We start from the raw sequence: 17,296 nt of genomic DNA, 5'->3' as shown, positions 1-17,296 counted from the left end.
AGGTTGTTGTCCTGGCACCACTCGGCCAGGTGTCTGACCTCCTCCCTATAGGCTGTCTCGTCGTTGTCGTTGATCAAGCCAACCACTGTTGTGTCATTGGCAAACTTAATGATGGTGTTGGAGCTGTGCCTGGCCGTGCAGTAATGAGTGAACAGGGAATACAGGAGGGTCCTGAGCATGTACCCCTGAGGGGGCCCTGTGTTGAGGATCAGCAGGAATCCAGGATCCAGTTGCAGAGGGAGGTGTTTAGTCCCAGGGTCCTTAGCTTATTGATGAACTTTGAGGGCACTATGGTGTTGAACGCTGATCTGTAGTCAATGAATAGCATTCTCACATAGGTGTTCCTTTTGTCCAGGTGGGAAAGGGCAGTGTGGAGTGCAATAGAGATTGTATCATCTGTGGATCTGTTGGGGCGATATGTAATTGGAGTGGGTCTAGGGTTTCTGGGATAATGTTCTTGATGTGAGCCATGACCAGTCTTTCAAAGCACTTCATGGCTACAGACGTGAGTGCTACGGGACGGTAGTCATTTATGCAAGATTTCTTTGTGTTCTTCGGCACAGGCACAGGTGGTCTGCTTAAAAAATCTTGATATTACAGGCTCGGACATGGAGAGGTTGAAAATGACAGTGAAGACACTTGCCAGTTGGTCAACGCATGTTCGCAGTACATATCCTGGTAATCCATCTGGCCCTGCAGCCTTGTGAATGTTGACCTATTTAAAAGTCTTACTCACATCGGCTGCAGCGAGAAAGATCACACAGTCTTCTGAAACAGCTGGTGCTCTCAAGCATGTTTCTGTGATATTTGCCTCGAAGCGAGCATAGAAGTAGTTTAGCTCGTCTGGTAGGCGCGTGTCACTGGGCAGCTCTCGGCTGTGCTTCCCTTTGTAGTCTGTAATGGTTTGCAAGCCCTGCCACATCCAACGAGCACCAGAACCGGTGTATTACGATTCGATCTTAGACCTGTATTGATGCGTTGCCTGTTTGATGATTCAAAAACAAGGACATTTCTAAGTGACCCCAAACTTTTGAACGGTAGTGTACATACGGTCACTATGGGGACGACATCCTCGATGCACTTATTGATTGAGCCAATGAATGATGTGGTGTACTCCTTAAAGCCATTGGAGGAATCCCAGAACATATTCCATGTCTGTGCTAGCAAAACAATCCTGTAGCTTAGCATCTGCTTCATCTAACCACTTTTTTATTGATCTCGTCACTGGTGCTTCCTGCTTTAATTTTTCCTTGTAAGCAGGAATCAGGAGGATAGACTTATGGTCAGATTTTCCAAATGGAAGGCGAGGGAGAGCTTTGTATGCATCTCTGTGTGTGAAGTATCGGTGGTCCAGAGTTTTTTTTCCTCTGGTTGTGTGTGTGTGTTGAATAAATGACATACATATAGATATAGAGATCAAACAGTAATGTCCAACAGAGTTGTATCCCCATTACTAGCAGATCTCACCTTTATCGAATCACAGATGACAATTTCAGCAGAAACCCAGTTGGAGACACTGTCAGCATATCTCAGTAGCTGTTGGAGGTAGCTGTCCTGTGGCATCTCCTCATTAACAAATAAACTGCTGCCCTCTACTGGAGGTATGCAGTGTGACACATGTCTGTGGGATAAGAGAGACAATCAGACTCGAGATTGAGCTGTGAATGAACGGTTGATTTTATGTCAGAGATTGTCAAGGATGCAATGGCTGACTGTCACATACGTCTCATAATCTAGCAAGTGATGCTTGTTTCAGATTATGCATTCTGGTATATGTCACTGAAATATTTGAACCAAAGGGAATATTTACTCACTTGGTGACACTAAAAGCTTTGTCCCCGACTCCTTGAGCTCTAGAGTTGAGGAAATTATTGGGGTGACAGCCTTGAAACATTTCCTGCATTTAAAAAAAACAAGAGCTTATGTTTCACATTTATATATACAGTTGAAGTCAGAAGTTTACATACACTTAAGATGGAGTCATTAAAAATCGTTTTTCAACCACTCCACAGATTTCTTGTTAACTATAGTTTTGGCAAGTTGGTTAGGATATCTACTTTGTGCATGACACAAGTCATTTTTACAATTGTTTACAGACATATTATTTCACTTATAATTCACTGTATCACAATTCCAGTGGGTCAGAAGTTTACATACACTAAGTTGACTGTGCCTTTAAACAGCTTGGAAAATTCCAGAAAATTATGTCATGGCTTTAGAAGCTTCTGATCGGCTAATTGACATCACTTGAGTTAATTGGAGGTGTACCTGTGGATGTATTTCAAGGCCTACCTCCAAACTCAGTCCCTCTTTGCTTGACATCATGGGAAAATCCAAAGAAATCAGAATATTTTTTATTTTATTTTTTTAGACCTCCACAAGTCTGGTTCATCCTTGGGAGCAATTTCCAAACACCTGAAGGTACCACGTTCATCTGTACAAACAATAGTATGCAAGTATAAACACCATGGGACCACACAGAGTTCGTACCGCTCAGGAAGGAGACGCGTTCTGTCTCCTAAACTGCCCTCCCAAGCAAAAAGGCAGTAACTGCTCATAGAGTGGAACTGAGAGAAATGTCTTCAAAGTTTTTTTAATTGTCCAGCCAAATTAATTCTAGGGAGATCATTAGAGATGTAATGATCTGTTGCCTTACTATAAGTACATTTCTTTTATTCATGTTGACCCTGACCTCTGACATGAACTTTGACCCTTAAACGGCAGTTACTGCCTTCTTCCTTGGCATGATATGTTATACATTTTCCGGCATTTTCATTTGTTAGTTTACTATACTTCTCATTTATGCTATTAATACAAGAGCAGTGTATTTAATGACAGTGTAACAGAGTTCAAACTGCATTCTTTGGGTGTCTTCCACTAAGATACCAGTGATACATAGAGATGTAGGTTCTGCGTCAGTCACATTACATACTGTGTGTGACAAGTAGCCCATGTTTTGTTATAAGAATAAATGTGAAAAGCAGCACTGAAATTGTTTGAATTACATGAAATGATTACCTGTTTTGTAATATATAATGATGGAACATAATAGAAGTATGACGTAGGGTAATACAAAATATAGAAAATGACCATGAGATTGCTAATAAACATTTTAAATACATATTTACATGTTCATATTCATATTCATAAGAGTACCCAAATGACATTTAGCTAAAATTGATAAAATGCTGAGTAGTTACATTTCATTTTTAAGTAAAACTTCTTCAGTGCTCTTCCATATCACTCCTCATCCTTAGCAAAGTTGTTCACAGCCAAGGCATTCCAGAACTGCCTTCGATTTGCAGGCGTCAGAGGACACAGCTTGGTGATGATGTCCATCTTCTTGGACTCTTCTATCATGTGTAAGGGAGTCTCTAGAGTGACTTTCTTCATGATAAAGTCGAGCTCTGTAAAGTCCTTTTCTTCATGAAGACTTTTTAGAAGTGGCTCCTGGATCCACGCCTCAACTGGATCTCAGCCATCTCTGCCAGCTTTGATGCTGCTGCCTTCTTCAGCTTGATGATGGAATGGCCAGCTTTCCATGCCAGGATGTTTTCCTTTTTCATTTCGACCACCTCCACCTTGCCTGCATTGGAAGTGGCGACAACATGGAGGAAGTCGTACACCACACCTCCAGGTCGAGCTTTCATTTCCTGTTCCACGCCATGGTGGAAACTGTCTGTACTCATGAAGGTGTGTCCTGGCTCAAAGAACTAGTGATGTTAGGAGGCACCAGTTTTTGTTTTGAGAAGTGCAGTTATCCACCCACTGCATGCTTGACATCTCTCTCCCTCTCCAGTGCTGTTACATAAGATGAAGTAATCTCCTCTGCCTTCCGACCAGCTGTTCCTTCACACCATACCACTGAGATTGTTTTCGTCTTCATTTGAGACTTCTTTCCAATGGTGGTGAATGTCTCGCGATAGGCAACGATTCTTCTGGTGAACAATGCTGTTTTCACACCTTTCATGCGAGGGAGCATGATGACTTTTTGCATATCAACGCTCCTCACAGACCAGTCCTCAGGCCAATCTTTCTGTGCATCAGCCTGGTAATGGCTTCTGCTCTGCCCTGCAGACTTCTTATGTTCCTCATATTTCCTACATTGCATGCAGTCAGGGTTGGGGATGGTGAATTTGGGTGCTGCATGGCTGTTGTCTTGGCAGGCTTGGGTTTCCATGGCCTCATTCTCCCTGTGCTCCATCTTCAGATGATGACCCTACACCAAACAGAGCTTGCACTCCTCCTCTCCAAGCTTCACAAAGCTGATGTTCCTAACCACAGCTGGCATCTTTGTTCTTCTCCTTGTAGTCATTATGCATGAGCCGAATATTGACATCACTAGGGAGGTAGATTTGTTGATTTTATCTTGTGCAAACATTATCATAATCATTTTCACTGTCATAACTCAGTTCATCTATTCATTTCATAACTGCTCCCAAAAAGGCTCTTAAATTTACAAATACAAAAAAATTACATGGATGGACATTAACAGGAATAAAACCTAGTATTGACGTGGGTGTACTGTCCTAATACACCCTCACATGGCAACTTTGTTCCACATGGATACTAATCATCTAGACCACATGGATTGGTGGAAGTCATGCCAAACTGTTTATTCTGCATTCATGTAATGAAGCAGACACATTGAAGCAGTGAAGCAGTGAAGCAGACACATTGAGCACACATTTGGCATGTCAAAGCTTGTAGTAATTACATATGTCACCAACAAAGGTGGTGGATACAATTTGGTATTTTAACTTTCAGTCGGGACAGTCACGCAATACTGGAATATAAAAAAGAACCAGAAACCCTGAACATGTGAGTAGATATAGAATTAATGAGCTAGCAATGCTGTGTGTGCGCTCATCCGGAAAACGAGTGTGCGTGGCATTTGACAATTCAGTATGGGTTGCATGTCCAACTGACCGTCAGCTGCTAAGAAGTCATGTGTGTGTTGTAACGTTACAGATTCAAATAACCCATGGAATGTCAGAATACAACTAGGGATTATATGAATTTGTCTCTTATGGGACCATGTAGCACAAATCTATTGCTTCATGCTAATGCTAGCTAGGTAGATTTTGATGTTTTGGTAGGGGCACGTCAGTTTTAGCTAGGTGGCTGTCACTGACTAGCAATCATGTGCATGGTGTACTGATTCAAAGAAACCATCAGATGAAATTTCAGAATATAATTCATTCTATGGCTAATAGATTGAAGTTAGTATCAATTGCAGATCTCCTCTCTGGACAGCAGGTAGCATTGTTAGTCTATGCTCACTAGCTAGTTAGATAGCTTGCTAGCAAGCTAATTAATTTTGATCTGAGATCTACTTGGCTAGCTAGTTCTTACCAGTGTCTGGATGTTGGCATTTCAGAGCAAGTTCAACCATCATTTTCCCCCGGGAATGCTGTGCCATGGTGTTGTATCCCTAGATTAACATTGTATGTGTGTGTGTAGCTGTCAGTCAGTTCCCTTGGTTTCACAGTAACTTTTTGCAGATACTGCTAATACGACCCCCATTCTCTCCAAAACACAATACGAGGCAGGATACTTGTCCACATGATTAAACATGCATTTAATGTAACAAAAATGACATTAACTAATTTTCGACCAAATGAGCAGTTACTGCCTTTTTGCTTGGGAGGGCAGTAAAGATTAACGTACTTTGGTGCGAAAAGTGCAAATCAATCCCAGAACAACAGCAAATGACCTTGTGAAGATGGAGGAAACAGATACAAAAGTATCTATATCCACAGTAAAAACGAGTCCTATTTCGACATAATCTGAAAGGCCGCTCAGCAAGGAAGAAGCCACTGCTCCATAACTGCCATAAAAAGCCAGACTACGGTTTGCAACTGCACATGGGGACAAAGATCATACTTTTTGGAGAAATGTCCTCTGGTCTGAGGAAATTAAAAATAGAACTGTTTGGCCATAATGACCATCGTTATGTTAGGAGGAAAAAGGGGGAGGCTTGCAAGCTGAAGAACACCATACCAACCGTGAAGCACGGGGGTGGCAGCATCATGTTGTGGTGGTGCTTTGCTGCAGGAGGGACTGGTGCACTTCACAAAATAGATGGCATGATGAGGCAGGGAAAATTATGTGGATATATTGAAGCAGCATCTGAAGACATCAGTTAGGATGTTAAAGCTTGGTCGCAAATGGGTCTTCCAAATGGACAATAAATCCAAGCATACTTCCAAAGTTGAGGCAAAATGGCTTAAAGACAACAAAGTCAAGGTATTGGAGTGGCCATCACAAAGCCCTGACCTCAATCCTATAGAACATTTGTGGGCAGAACTGAAAATGTGTGTGCGAGTAAGGAGGCCTACAAACCTGACTCAGTTACACCAGCTCTGTCAGGAGGAATGGGCCAAAATTCACCCAAATTATTGTGGGAAGCTTGTGGAAGGCTACCTGAAACGTTTTACTCAAGTTAAACAATTTAAAGGCAATGCTACCAAACACTAATTGAGTGTATGTGAACTTCTGACCCACTGGGAATGTGATGAAAGAAATAAAATCTAAAATAAATCATTCTCTCTACTATTATTCTGACATTTCTTAAAATAAATTGGTGATCCTAACTGACCTAAAACAGGGAATTTTTACTAGGATTAAATGTCAGGAATTGAGTTTAAATGTATTTGGCTAAGGTGTATGTAAACTTCTACCTTCAACTGTAGGTCTGTGCATTTGTTTTCAGTTCATAAAGTAGTGATTTGTCTATGAATAACAATGTGTTTGTGAGTGAGTGTGAATGCATGAGAGAGGGAGAAATTGTGCAAGTCTGTTTATCTGTTGCTGCAGGATGATTTGGTGGGCTGTGTATGCGTGCATGTCAATGTGTGTGTGTGTGTGTGTGTGTCTGTGTGCGTGTGTGCATGTCAGTGTGTGTATACACGTTCGTGCGTGCACATGTTTACCTGCTGCAGTAGAGTGAGTTGCTGTGCCGTGTGTTGGGCGCTGTGTTCACTCTGACTAAAAGGCTGTCTTTCCTCGCTTCTGAGGCAGGCACTGGAGATGTCATCCATAAGGGAGGTGTAGCAGGGCCGCGGCAGGGCTGCTGCTAATGAGTAGGCCTGGTCTTTGGTCTGGGTTGCCTGGGGCTCCACCACCCTGGATATTTTCCACTGGAAACTCTACAGAGATAAATCAACTTAGAAAAGTTCCGTAGAAAGGTTCCTATGAATACATATACTGAACTAAAATATGAACGCAATATGCAACAATTTAAACGATTTCGCTGAGTTACAGTTCATTTAAGGAAATTAGTCAATTGAAATAAATTCAGTAGGCCCTAATCTATGGATGTCACATAACTGGGCAAGGGTGCAGCCATGGTCCCACTCAATCAGAATATATATTAGTGTAAATGGGTTTCTTTTTGAGCCAGACAAACTTCCCGTATTTTGAACCAATCAGATGATTTTTGGTTCAGGTAAGACAAACAACATCACCAACTAAATAGTACACGTATAATAATGCTTATATGGACCTTCTTTCCAGAGTCCTCAACATGTGATTTTCTGCATATGGTATGAGAAGACAATGCATCATCTTCTTCCTGCATGCTGATTGGGCTCCCACAGCTTTGGCTCCACCTCCTCCTGGGAGAGCTCTGAAGAGTGGTCAGAAGCCTCTCTCCTCTGCTGTCTACTGGAGACACCTAAATAAGAACCAGACCATTAAAAAAACATTGTTTAAGAGTATTGTATTTATAAATACTCTGAAAAATTGACAACAAAAGCAACCACAATGACATCAACAAAAACAACTATACTGCTACAGATTTAGCTGGTCAGTTGAGACATTTATTGAATGATGAATTGACTTGCTTGAGTGATTGGTTTTATCATTTGATTGCTTTGTCATTTAATTGATGATTGATCTTTAATTACTTCATTGGTGAGGAAGTTTTCCAGTGTGATCAGCAGGATGGACTTGGGGCTGAAGTCCACCAGTCTGCAGTCAGTCAGCCAGGTTTGCAGCACATCCAGACTCCGGTGGTACACCTTAGCACGGTCCCCTGACACATTTGGACCACCTCTGGTAGAAAAAGGATAACCACAAATAACCACAGAAATATAATTACTAGACCTGACATTCAAATTTCACAGATTATGAGGTGAAAAATGAAAATTAGCTATATTCGAGCCTAATATATTTAAATATTTGGCATACTTTTACTCTCTCGGACATAGCTCAGTTGTGGTTTTTGAGAGAAAAAAGCTGTCATTTTTACAAAAGAGTAAAATAAATTCAGGACAGTTATTTTTCAGAATTCCCCTGGAAGTTTTGATTTTTATCCAGGGTCACGCCTGATATTCTGAGAACTGATTTGGGCCTGGGCTTGGATTATTCGACATCATTGCATGTTTGGAGACCAACGCTACTGTAGTAAGAAAGAAATGTGTGCCTGTAGCCTATCGCTCTCCCTCTCTGTGCTAGATATGAGCCTGAAAATCTCTCTCCAGCTATCCATCCAGCCCAGAACCCAACTTCCTGTAGACCAGTTTTCTCAATCCATTCCAAGGGGTGCACATTTTTTGTTCTTATCTATTCCAGGACCAGAACCCCATCTAGCTGGCATCACTATTGTCCGTTTCCGGAGTTAAAACTATATAGAATAGACTCCCTCCATGTGTGGTTCCCACTAAGAACAAACCAGATGGGATGGCGTATCGCTGCAGAATGTGTGGGAGGGTTAGGGAGGGTTTGGCCGGTAGGGATATACTTGTCTCATCGCGCACCAGCAACTCCTGTGGTGGGCAGGGCACAGTGCACGCTAACCAAGGTCGCCAGGAGCACGGTGTTTCCTCCGACACATTGGTGCGGCTGGCTTCCGGGTTGGATGGGCGCTGTGTTAAGAAGCAGTGCGGCTTGGTTGGGTTGTGTTTCAGAGGACGCATGGCTTTCGACCTTCGTCTCTCCCGAGCCCGTACGGGAGTTGTCGCGATGAGACAAGATAGTAACTACTAATAATTGGATACAACGAAATTGGGGAGAAAAAGGGGGGGTAAAATAAAATTTAAAAAAGGTAGCTTTCATGCCAATATAATTTTATGTGAACAAAAATGTGATCCTCATTTATACAGGCCCATGTTTACAGTTTTCTTACTTGACAGTTATAGTCACTTTGTTTTTGTTTATACAAGTGGCCATTCATTTTCTTATTGTTTCTGACAAATGCCAATTATATTATCTCAATTAACATTTTACCATAGAACCAGAATTACTTGACCAGACATTATAATTCCACAGAATCAAATAACCATAGAAATAGAATGACTAGAACGGACACCATCCAAAGAGCATGAAATTCATTTGTGTTTTATGTCTGTCTGTCTTTTATTTCTGCTACAGTAGCCTTACATACCCTGCTGCTACAGCACTGGTGAATTTTTCCATCAGGAACTGAAGGAGTTCTTGAGGGGTGCAGAAATAGCGGTATGTGTACAGGAACTGTTGGATGTAGCCCTCCAATGGAGCATTTCTGTCAAAGGAGATAGAACACAGAGTTTAGTTTGGTATCTGTTGAATGTGATCTCACTACACAACATGTCTAGAAGAATTAGGACAAATCACAATGAAACACATTTGGGCACAAAATAAACAGAAATGTCTCTTTGTGCCATATGTAGGATATCATGTAAAATGTTCTCAGCAATCATAGGCATGATGGTGGACAGTAAAATGTGGTGCTCAGTTTAATAACACATTGTCCACTAGAGGGACACTATTTAAACCGTACTTTAAAAATATTTTTTTTTAATTTTAACTTTATTTAACCAGGCAAGTCAGTTAAGAACACATTCTTATTTTCAATGACGGCCTGGGAACAGTGGGTTAACTGCCTGTTCAGGGGCAGAACGACAGATTTGTACTTTGTCAGCTCGGGGGTTTGAACTCGCAACCTTCCGGTTACTAGTCCAATGCTCTAACCACTACGCTACCCTGCCGTACGTGCTGATACACTGTTAATCACACTCATGTGTTTAATAGTTCATGTTTTACTGTAACCTAAACGTGTTAATGTAAGCTAATATATAGTGCATTAGTGTTACCTGGCATAGAGGTAGGACATGAGACCCAGGGGTGTGGCGGCCTGCAGGCTGCTCTTCCCTCTCTCTGCCCCAGACAAAGATACCAATCCCAGCACGGCAGGCTCCACGGAGGGCTGGAGATCCAGAGGGCTCCCTGGACCAGATGCTGCCAGAGAGGGGAGGAGGGACATATCCATACCCCACTGATCCACACTCAGAACCTGACCAAACCAACCAGGCAGAGATGCACACTAAAAACAAATGGTTCCATATAGTGCAAAATAAGGGTTATGTGGCTTGCAACCATAGCGGAAAACCTTTTAGTGCTATATGGAACTTTTTTTAAAGTTCTATAAAGAACCATGCTTATAAGGTTCTAAATGGAACCTGCATGTTGCTGTAAAGAACACTTTCCTAAGGTTCTATAAAAAAACATAAAAAAAGGTTCTATACTCCGCGATGGTCACAACCCTTTTTGGGGCTGTATAAACTATGCTACTTTATAAACATTTAATGAAGAATGGTTCTATAAATCTCAAAGGTTCTTTGTAGAACCATACATATTTTTTTATTCTGGTTTAATAGCCATATTATATTGTTAAAATTCCATAGGTTTTATTATTGTGTTTATTAACAATCTAATGATGGGTCATTCGCTCCCTGATATGTATACTGCTACTACCGTTTTTATAGCTTAAAACAACGTTTTTCTCCAGATAAGTTACAAAGTAATTCTCTAAAGAGGGTGAATCCTCACTGCAAAACAATAAATAGTGGGGAAAGCAGATACATCTGGTCCACGTAGATTGTTTCAGTGCGTTTTAAAAATTATTTTCATTTATTTTTGCAGGCCATCTAATAATTTGGCCAGGTAAAGAAAGCATTTAGGCAATTTTTTCATGGTTGTAGGTTGATTTTTAAGCATATTTTGTTTTAACTAAGAGCTGTTGGGGGGTCAAATGAGCCGGCTCTTTAACGTGAAGCCGACTCAACGAAAAGACTCAGAATGCCCATCACTAGTTGAATCAGGTGTGCTAGCTATGGAATGGTTGGGGTTCCCTGAGGTAAGAATTGAGAACTAGTAACTTAGTCAACCATTCTCTATTGACACAAGGCCATACATAAGTCTTTCACAAGACACAGGGCCGGATTAAGAAATCATCTGTTCAACCTGTCCGCACCTCAAGATATTTCTTTACACAGTCTAGGAACTCCACTTTGGACCTCAACTCCTCAAACTGGACCTTGAGTTTGGACAGCATCAATCTAGCCTCCGAACCTTCAGAAGAAAAACGCATAGAAATATTGCATTTCTTTCTCTATTTATCAACCAATAGTAGACATTGTGAATATAAAAGTGATGAGGGATTGATTTGTACCTTTATTTTTTCTCTCTTGGTGGAGCAGCTTTTGGTAGAAATTCCTGGTCTTTTTCAGATTCTTCATTTCGATCATGCGCTGCTGTTGAAGCTCCTATAAGGAGAAAATGCAATACATAAAATATAAAGTAGACACCAAGCCATTCAGATCACACACTCTATAAGGCGCCACTTGCCCGCCCACTAGTCATTCGCAAAACATGTCTCTCTTCCTTGCGCACTGCGAGAACGGAAATGTGGTGATACATCTCAGTCATATACTGTATGACCCGATTCAGGAAACTAGGTGTATGTCGCAAGTCATGACTTCACAGGAGAGCCATTTGAACTTAAAAAAGATTTTTGTTTATCAAAATGTGGGTTTTGGCAGAAATACCTTCTCGAACATGTGAACTTTCATGTGCCTTAATAACAAACATGTATGCCATCTGTAAATATGAATAAAATCATTAAATTACGAGCCTTGTTGGTTTAGCCACGGAAAAAGTCAGCAGCCTTCCCACTAGCCATGATTTGCTGAGATAATGAGTGGGCTGGACATGCCGAGAGAGGAGTGCGGATTGGTCTGCCATATGGAAGGCTTCTGTCTATTTGAGTTGGTCAGTCTGTGTTGGTAATCTGTCGAATGTATTGTGTAGTGGATCTGCAAAAGTGATGCTCTCCACTTTCTGGAGGATCAAGTTTTGAAATAAGTGGAATAGAGTATGATAGCTAAAGAGATGGAGAAAACACCTGTCTCCAGATTACATCTTCAAACTAAGGGCAACCGTGGCATGGCATTCGTGACAGGGAGACGTATGTAGATGACGTATACAGGTAAGATAGTCTATTGTTAGCTAGCTACATTTTCAGATATTACACATTTCTAATTTTGACAGAAAGTGGTTTCATTTGTAGCTAAAGTGTCCTGTTAGCTAGCTAGCTAACATTAGCTGTCTGGCTTCCTAGCTGATGCTATTATTTGTATCCTAGAGCAATTTGCTTTTCTAGCTAGAGCCTAATGTTAGCTAGCTAACATTGAACCTGGTTGGTTAGCTCCCAGCATATTCATGCAGGGTAGTAACGACATGATTTAGCACTGTGTTCATTGTTGTTTAACTATCTAACGTTAGCTGGATGGCTCGTTAGCCAACGTTACGCAACGTGTGTGATCTTACACAATGTTTACCTAGCTAGGTTCATTGTTTAGCTAGCTAGCTACATGTCTTAATCTAAAGTGTACAACACAAATTGAATATGACCGGTGTTAGTATACGTCTGCAAAAAAGCGTAATGAAATTGTTGCATACAGAGCTGGTTAGGCTGTTTTCATGTTGTCCATAGGTAAACAAATCATCGGCCAGAGCGTCAAGTGTGCACTCTGAACGCTCTGAGGGCAAAATGAGATGGGTGGGGCTAAAGCTTAAGAGGGTGTAAACAATGTTGAATGGGTGTAGACAAAGAGCTCCTCACTCGATACCAAAACATTCAAAGGCCAAAAGTGAGTTTACAAGTTTATCAACTTTCAAAGCAGAATTACTTTCCCATTGTTCCTCAAAAATGCAGTGTATGATATACCATTTTGTAGCTCTGAGTCTCTACTTTTATCCAATGTATAAAACAACATTTCAAATGATGCTACCTAAGACCGAATCCAAGTGGTGAGTAACATATCATATAACTGGGGTTAAGAAATTAACCTTGCGTTCTATTTCAAATATTTGTTGAGATGTATCACTTCTGGTATATGGCCAACTCTCGTATCATAGACATGCCTTTCGAACACAGCTAGTCATCCAACACATTTCTCCCTCAGAGACTCTGACACTGAGGACATCATGCACCCTCGAAGGTGCAGTGACATCCAGTCGGTAAAACTTAATAAAAGTATGAGGGGTAGCCCAACAAGCCATATCCCAAATGCCTTTAAACAGTGCCAAAGAGGTAGCCACGCCTCTGATGGAATGAGCACTCAGGCCCTCCAGGGGCTGTAAACCTTTGCTATTATAAGCCAATATAATAGCCTCCACTATCCAATGGGATAGTCATTGAGCCTTGAGGGGGGAACCCAGGAAACAAAGAGCTGGTCGCTCTTGCGTAGTGCTCTATATCTATCCAAGTAAATGCACAACGCGAGTACTGGACACAAATGGTGTGAAGGGCGACGGGTGGAAAACCACAAGCTCTAAGGCGAGACAATTCCACTTTGCAACGTAAGGGAAATTAGTAAAACAGTTTATACAAAAGATATTTCATCTCCATGCTTTCCAGCGGTTGCTGTGAAATAGCCTCAAACACAATAAACAGACCCCAAGACGGGGCTAAAGGTTTGGAGACTGGGTGTAAGCAACTTGTTCCCCTCATAAAACGACATAACAGAGGGTGCTGTGATCTTGTATAAGCCTATATGGCAGACCGAGATAACGGCTAAACAGACCTTTGCAGTGGAGAAAGCTTTCCCTCTGTCCAAAAGGTCTTGCAAAAAGCATCAAATCATGATACAAAGCACTGGTAAGGAATTACAGTTGAAGTCGGAAGTTTACATACACATAGGTTGGAGTCATTAAAACTAGTTTTTCAACCACTCCACAAATTTCTTGTTAACAAACTATAGTTTTTGCAAGTCGGTTAGGACATCTACTTTGTGCATGACAAGTAATTTTTACAACAGATTATTTCACTTAAAATTCACTGTGGGTGAGAAGTTTACATACACTAAGTTAACTGTGCCTTTAAACAGCTTGGACAATTCCAGAAAACGATGGCATGGCTTTAGAAGCTTCTGAAGGCTAATTGACATAATTTGAGTCAAGTGGAGGTGTACCTGTGGATGTATTTCAAGGCCTGCCTTCAAACTCAGTGCCTCTTTACTTGACATAATGGGAAAATAAAAAGAAATCAGCCAAGACAGAACATACATTGTAGTAGACCTCCACAAGTCTGGTCCAAACCAAACACCTGAAGGTACCACATTCATCTGTACAAACAATAGTATGCAAGTATTAACATCATGGGATCACGCAGCCATCATACCGCTCAGAAAGGAGATGAGTTCTGTCTCCTAGAGATGAATGTACTTTGGTGTAAAAAGTGCAAATCAATCCTAGAACAACAGCAAAGGACCTTGTGAAGAAGATGGAGGAAACGGATACAAAAGTATCTATATCTACAACAAGTCCTATATCAACATAACCTGAAAGGCCGCTCAGCAAGGAAGAAGCCACTGCTCCAAAACCGCCATAAAAAAGACAGACAACGGTTTGCAACTGCACATGGGGACAAAGATTGTACTTTTTGGAGGAATGTCCTCTGGTCTGACGAAACAAAAATAGAACCGTTTGGCCATAATGACCATCGTTATGTTTGGAGGAAAAAGGGGGAGGCTTGCAAGCTGAAGAACACCATCCCAACCGCGAAGCACGGTGGTGGCAGCATCTTGCTGTTGGGGGTGCATTGCTGCAGGAGGGACTGGTGCAGTTAATAAAATAGATGGCATCATGGCGAAAGAAAATTATGTGGATATATTGAAGCCATCAGTCAGGAAGTTAAAGCTTGGTCGTAAATGGTTCTTCCAAATGGACAATGACTCCAAGCATACTTCCAAAGTTGTGGCAAAATGGCTTAAGGACAACAAAGTCAAGGTATTAGAGTGACCATCAGAAAGCACTGACCTATAGCCTATAGAACATTTGTGGGCAGAACTGAAAAAGCATGTGAGAGCAAGGAGGCATACAAACTTGACTTAGTTACACCAGCTCTGTCAGGAGGAATGGGCCAAAATTCACCCTAAAACTTATTGTGGGAAGCTTGTGGAAGCCTACCTGAAACATTTCACCCAAGTTAAATAATTTAAAGGCAATGCTACCAAATACTAATTGAGTGTATGTAAACTTCTGACCCACTGGGAATGTGATGAAAGAAATAAAAGCTGAAATAAATCACCATTATTCTGACATTTCACATTCTTAAAATAAAGTGGTGATTCTAACTTACCTACAACAGGGAGTTTTTATGAGGATTAAATGTCAGGAATTGTGAAAACCTGAGTTTAAATGTACTTGGCTAAGTGTATTTAAACTTCCAACGTCAACTGTATCTGTCTCTGGTCACACCACTTCTCAAAAACACACCACTTGATTCAATACAGTGAGCATGTAGAAGGGGCTCTTGCACTCTAGATAGCCTCAAAGCCTGTTGCATTCAGATTCATCCTTTCTCGGGCCAGACCCGGAGGAACATGTTTACTGGGTGAGGATGGAAAATCTTTACATTTGCTTGGGTCATCAGGACTCTGCGTAACATTAGTTTCTCTGACTCTAGAGGGGCTACCAGAAGGAGGGATAAGCCTTGGTCACTCGTTCTGACCAAATGCCGACCGTATTATCTCTTTGGTTATTGTCACAGCCGCGTATATCCCCCCCTCAAGCTGATACCACGACGGCTCTCAAGGAACTTCACTGGACATTATGAAATCTTGAAACCATATATCCTGAGGCTGCATTTATTGTAACTGGGGATTTTAACAAAGCAAATGTGAGGAAAAGGCTACCTAAATTCTATCAGCATATCGACTGTAGTAATCTCGCTGGAAAAACACTCGACCATTGTTATTCCAACTTCCGGGATGCATACAAGGTCCTCCCCCACCTTCCTTTCAGCAAATATGACCACAACTCCATTTTGCTCCTCCCTTCCTATAGGCAGAAACTCAAACAGGAAGTACCCGTGCTATTCAATGCTGGTCTGACCAATCGGAATCCACACTTCAAGATTGTTTTGATCATGCGGACTGGGATATGTTCTGGGTAGCTTCCGAGATTAATATTGACATGTACACTGAAACGGTGACTGATTTCATCAAGAAGTGTATGGGAGATGTTGTACCCACTGTACTATTAAAACCTACCCTAACCAGAAACTGTGGATAGATGGCAGTATTAGCACAAAACTGAAAGCTTAAAACACAGCATTTACCCATGGCAAAGTGACTGGGAATATGGCAGAATACAAAGAGAGTAGTCATTCCCTCCACAAGGCAATCAAACAGGCAAAACGTCAGTATAGAGACAAAGTGGAGTCACAATTCAATGGCTCAGACACAAGACATATGTGGCAAGGTCTACAGAAAATCCCGGACTACAAAAGGAAATCCAGCCATGTCGTGGACACCGTCGTCTTGCATCCAGACAAGCTAAACAAGTTCTTTGCCCGCTTTGAGGATAACGTTTACATATCTTACAACAAAACAAAGGAGCTGATTGTGGACTACAAGAAACAGCAGAGGGAGCACCACCCCCCATCCACATTGATGGGACAGCACTGGAGAAGGTGGAAAGTTTTAAGTTCCTTGGCGTACATATCACTGACAAACTGAAATGGTCCACCCACACAGACAGTGTGGTGAAGAAGGCGCAACAGCACCTCTTCAACCTCAGGAGGCTGAATAAATGTGTCTTGTCACCTAAAACCCTCAAAACTTTTACAGATGCACAATTGAAAGCATCCTGTCGGGCTGTATCACCGCCTGGTAGCAACTGCAGACTGAGAACTAGCCATGTTTCAGGAACTAGCCATGGGCTCTCCAGAGACAGAATAGAAAATCTGGAATTCTACACGCATCTTTCCTTACAGTCAGTCATCACCAAAATAATAGGGGGTCGAACTAACTACCTGCCCTCAGGACACATAACACACTAAGCACCCAATGTCACAGAAATCAAGGAAAAATATATTCAAACACAGATCATCAAGGAAAATATGCAACCAAAGCAAGACAAGCATTTGTGTAGCCACTGCCTGTTCACCCCACTTTAAATAGTTTACCTTTGATGAGCTTCGGATGTTTCCAGACTCCCAGTTAGATAGCAAATGTTCCCTTTTTCC

At 41.6% G+C, this 17,296-nt stretch overlaps 1 protein-coding gene across 3 annotated transcripts in view; it reads right to left on the bottom strand.

Moving 5' to 3' along the window:
• LOC135512445 (kinase non-catalytic C-lobe domain-containing protein 1-like) overlaps positions 1-17,296 on the bottom strand; it is an 81,390-nt gene that overhangs the window by 17,550 nt on the left and 46,544 nt on the right. For 2 of the 3 annotated variants that reach the window (XM_064934475.1, XM_064934474.1), the window contains exons 18-26: positions 11,435-11,528; positions 11,237-11,334; positions 10,077-10,306; positions 9,389-9,505; positions 7,911-8,058; positions 7,508-7,678; positions 6,936-7,151; positions 1,815-1,897; positions 1,468-1,621 (exon numbers count right to left, since the gene is read on the bottom strand). In XM_064934475.1, the coding sequence (XP_064790547.1) occupies positions 1,468-1,621; positions 1,815-1,897; positions 6,936-7,151; positions 7,508-7,678; positions 7,911-8,058; positions 9,389-9,505; positions 10,077-10,306; positions 11,237-11,334; positions 11,435-11,528 (1,311 nt within the window). The remainder of the gene's footprint in view (positions 1-1,467; positions 1,622-1,814; positions 1,898-6,935; positions 7,152-7,507; positions 7,679-7,910; positions 8,059-9,388; positions 9,506-10,076; positions 10,307-11,236; positions 11,335-11,434; positions 11,529-17,296) is intronic. The other variant, XM_064934476.1, reaches the window with a different exon arrangement.

The sequence above is a fragment of the Oncorhynchus masou genome, chromosome 24 (genome assembly GCF_036934945.1).
Source record: "Oncorhynchus masou masou isolate Uvic2021 chromosome 24, UVic_Omas_1.1, whole genome shotgun sequence".
Classification (NCBI taxonomy): domain Eukaryota; kingdom Metazoa; phylum Chordata; class Actinopteri; order Salmoniformes; family Salmonidae; genus Oncorhynchus; species Oncorhynchus masou.
This window is presented reverse-complemented; position numbering and strand designations above follow the sequence as displayed.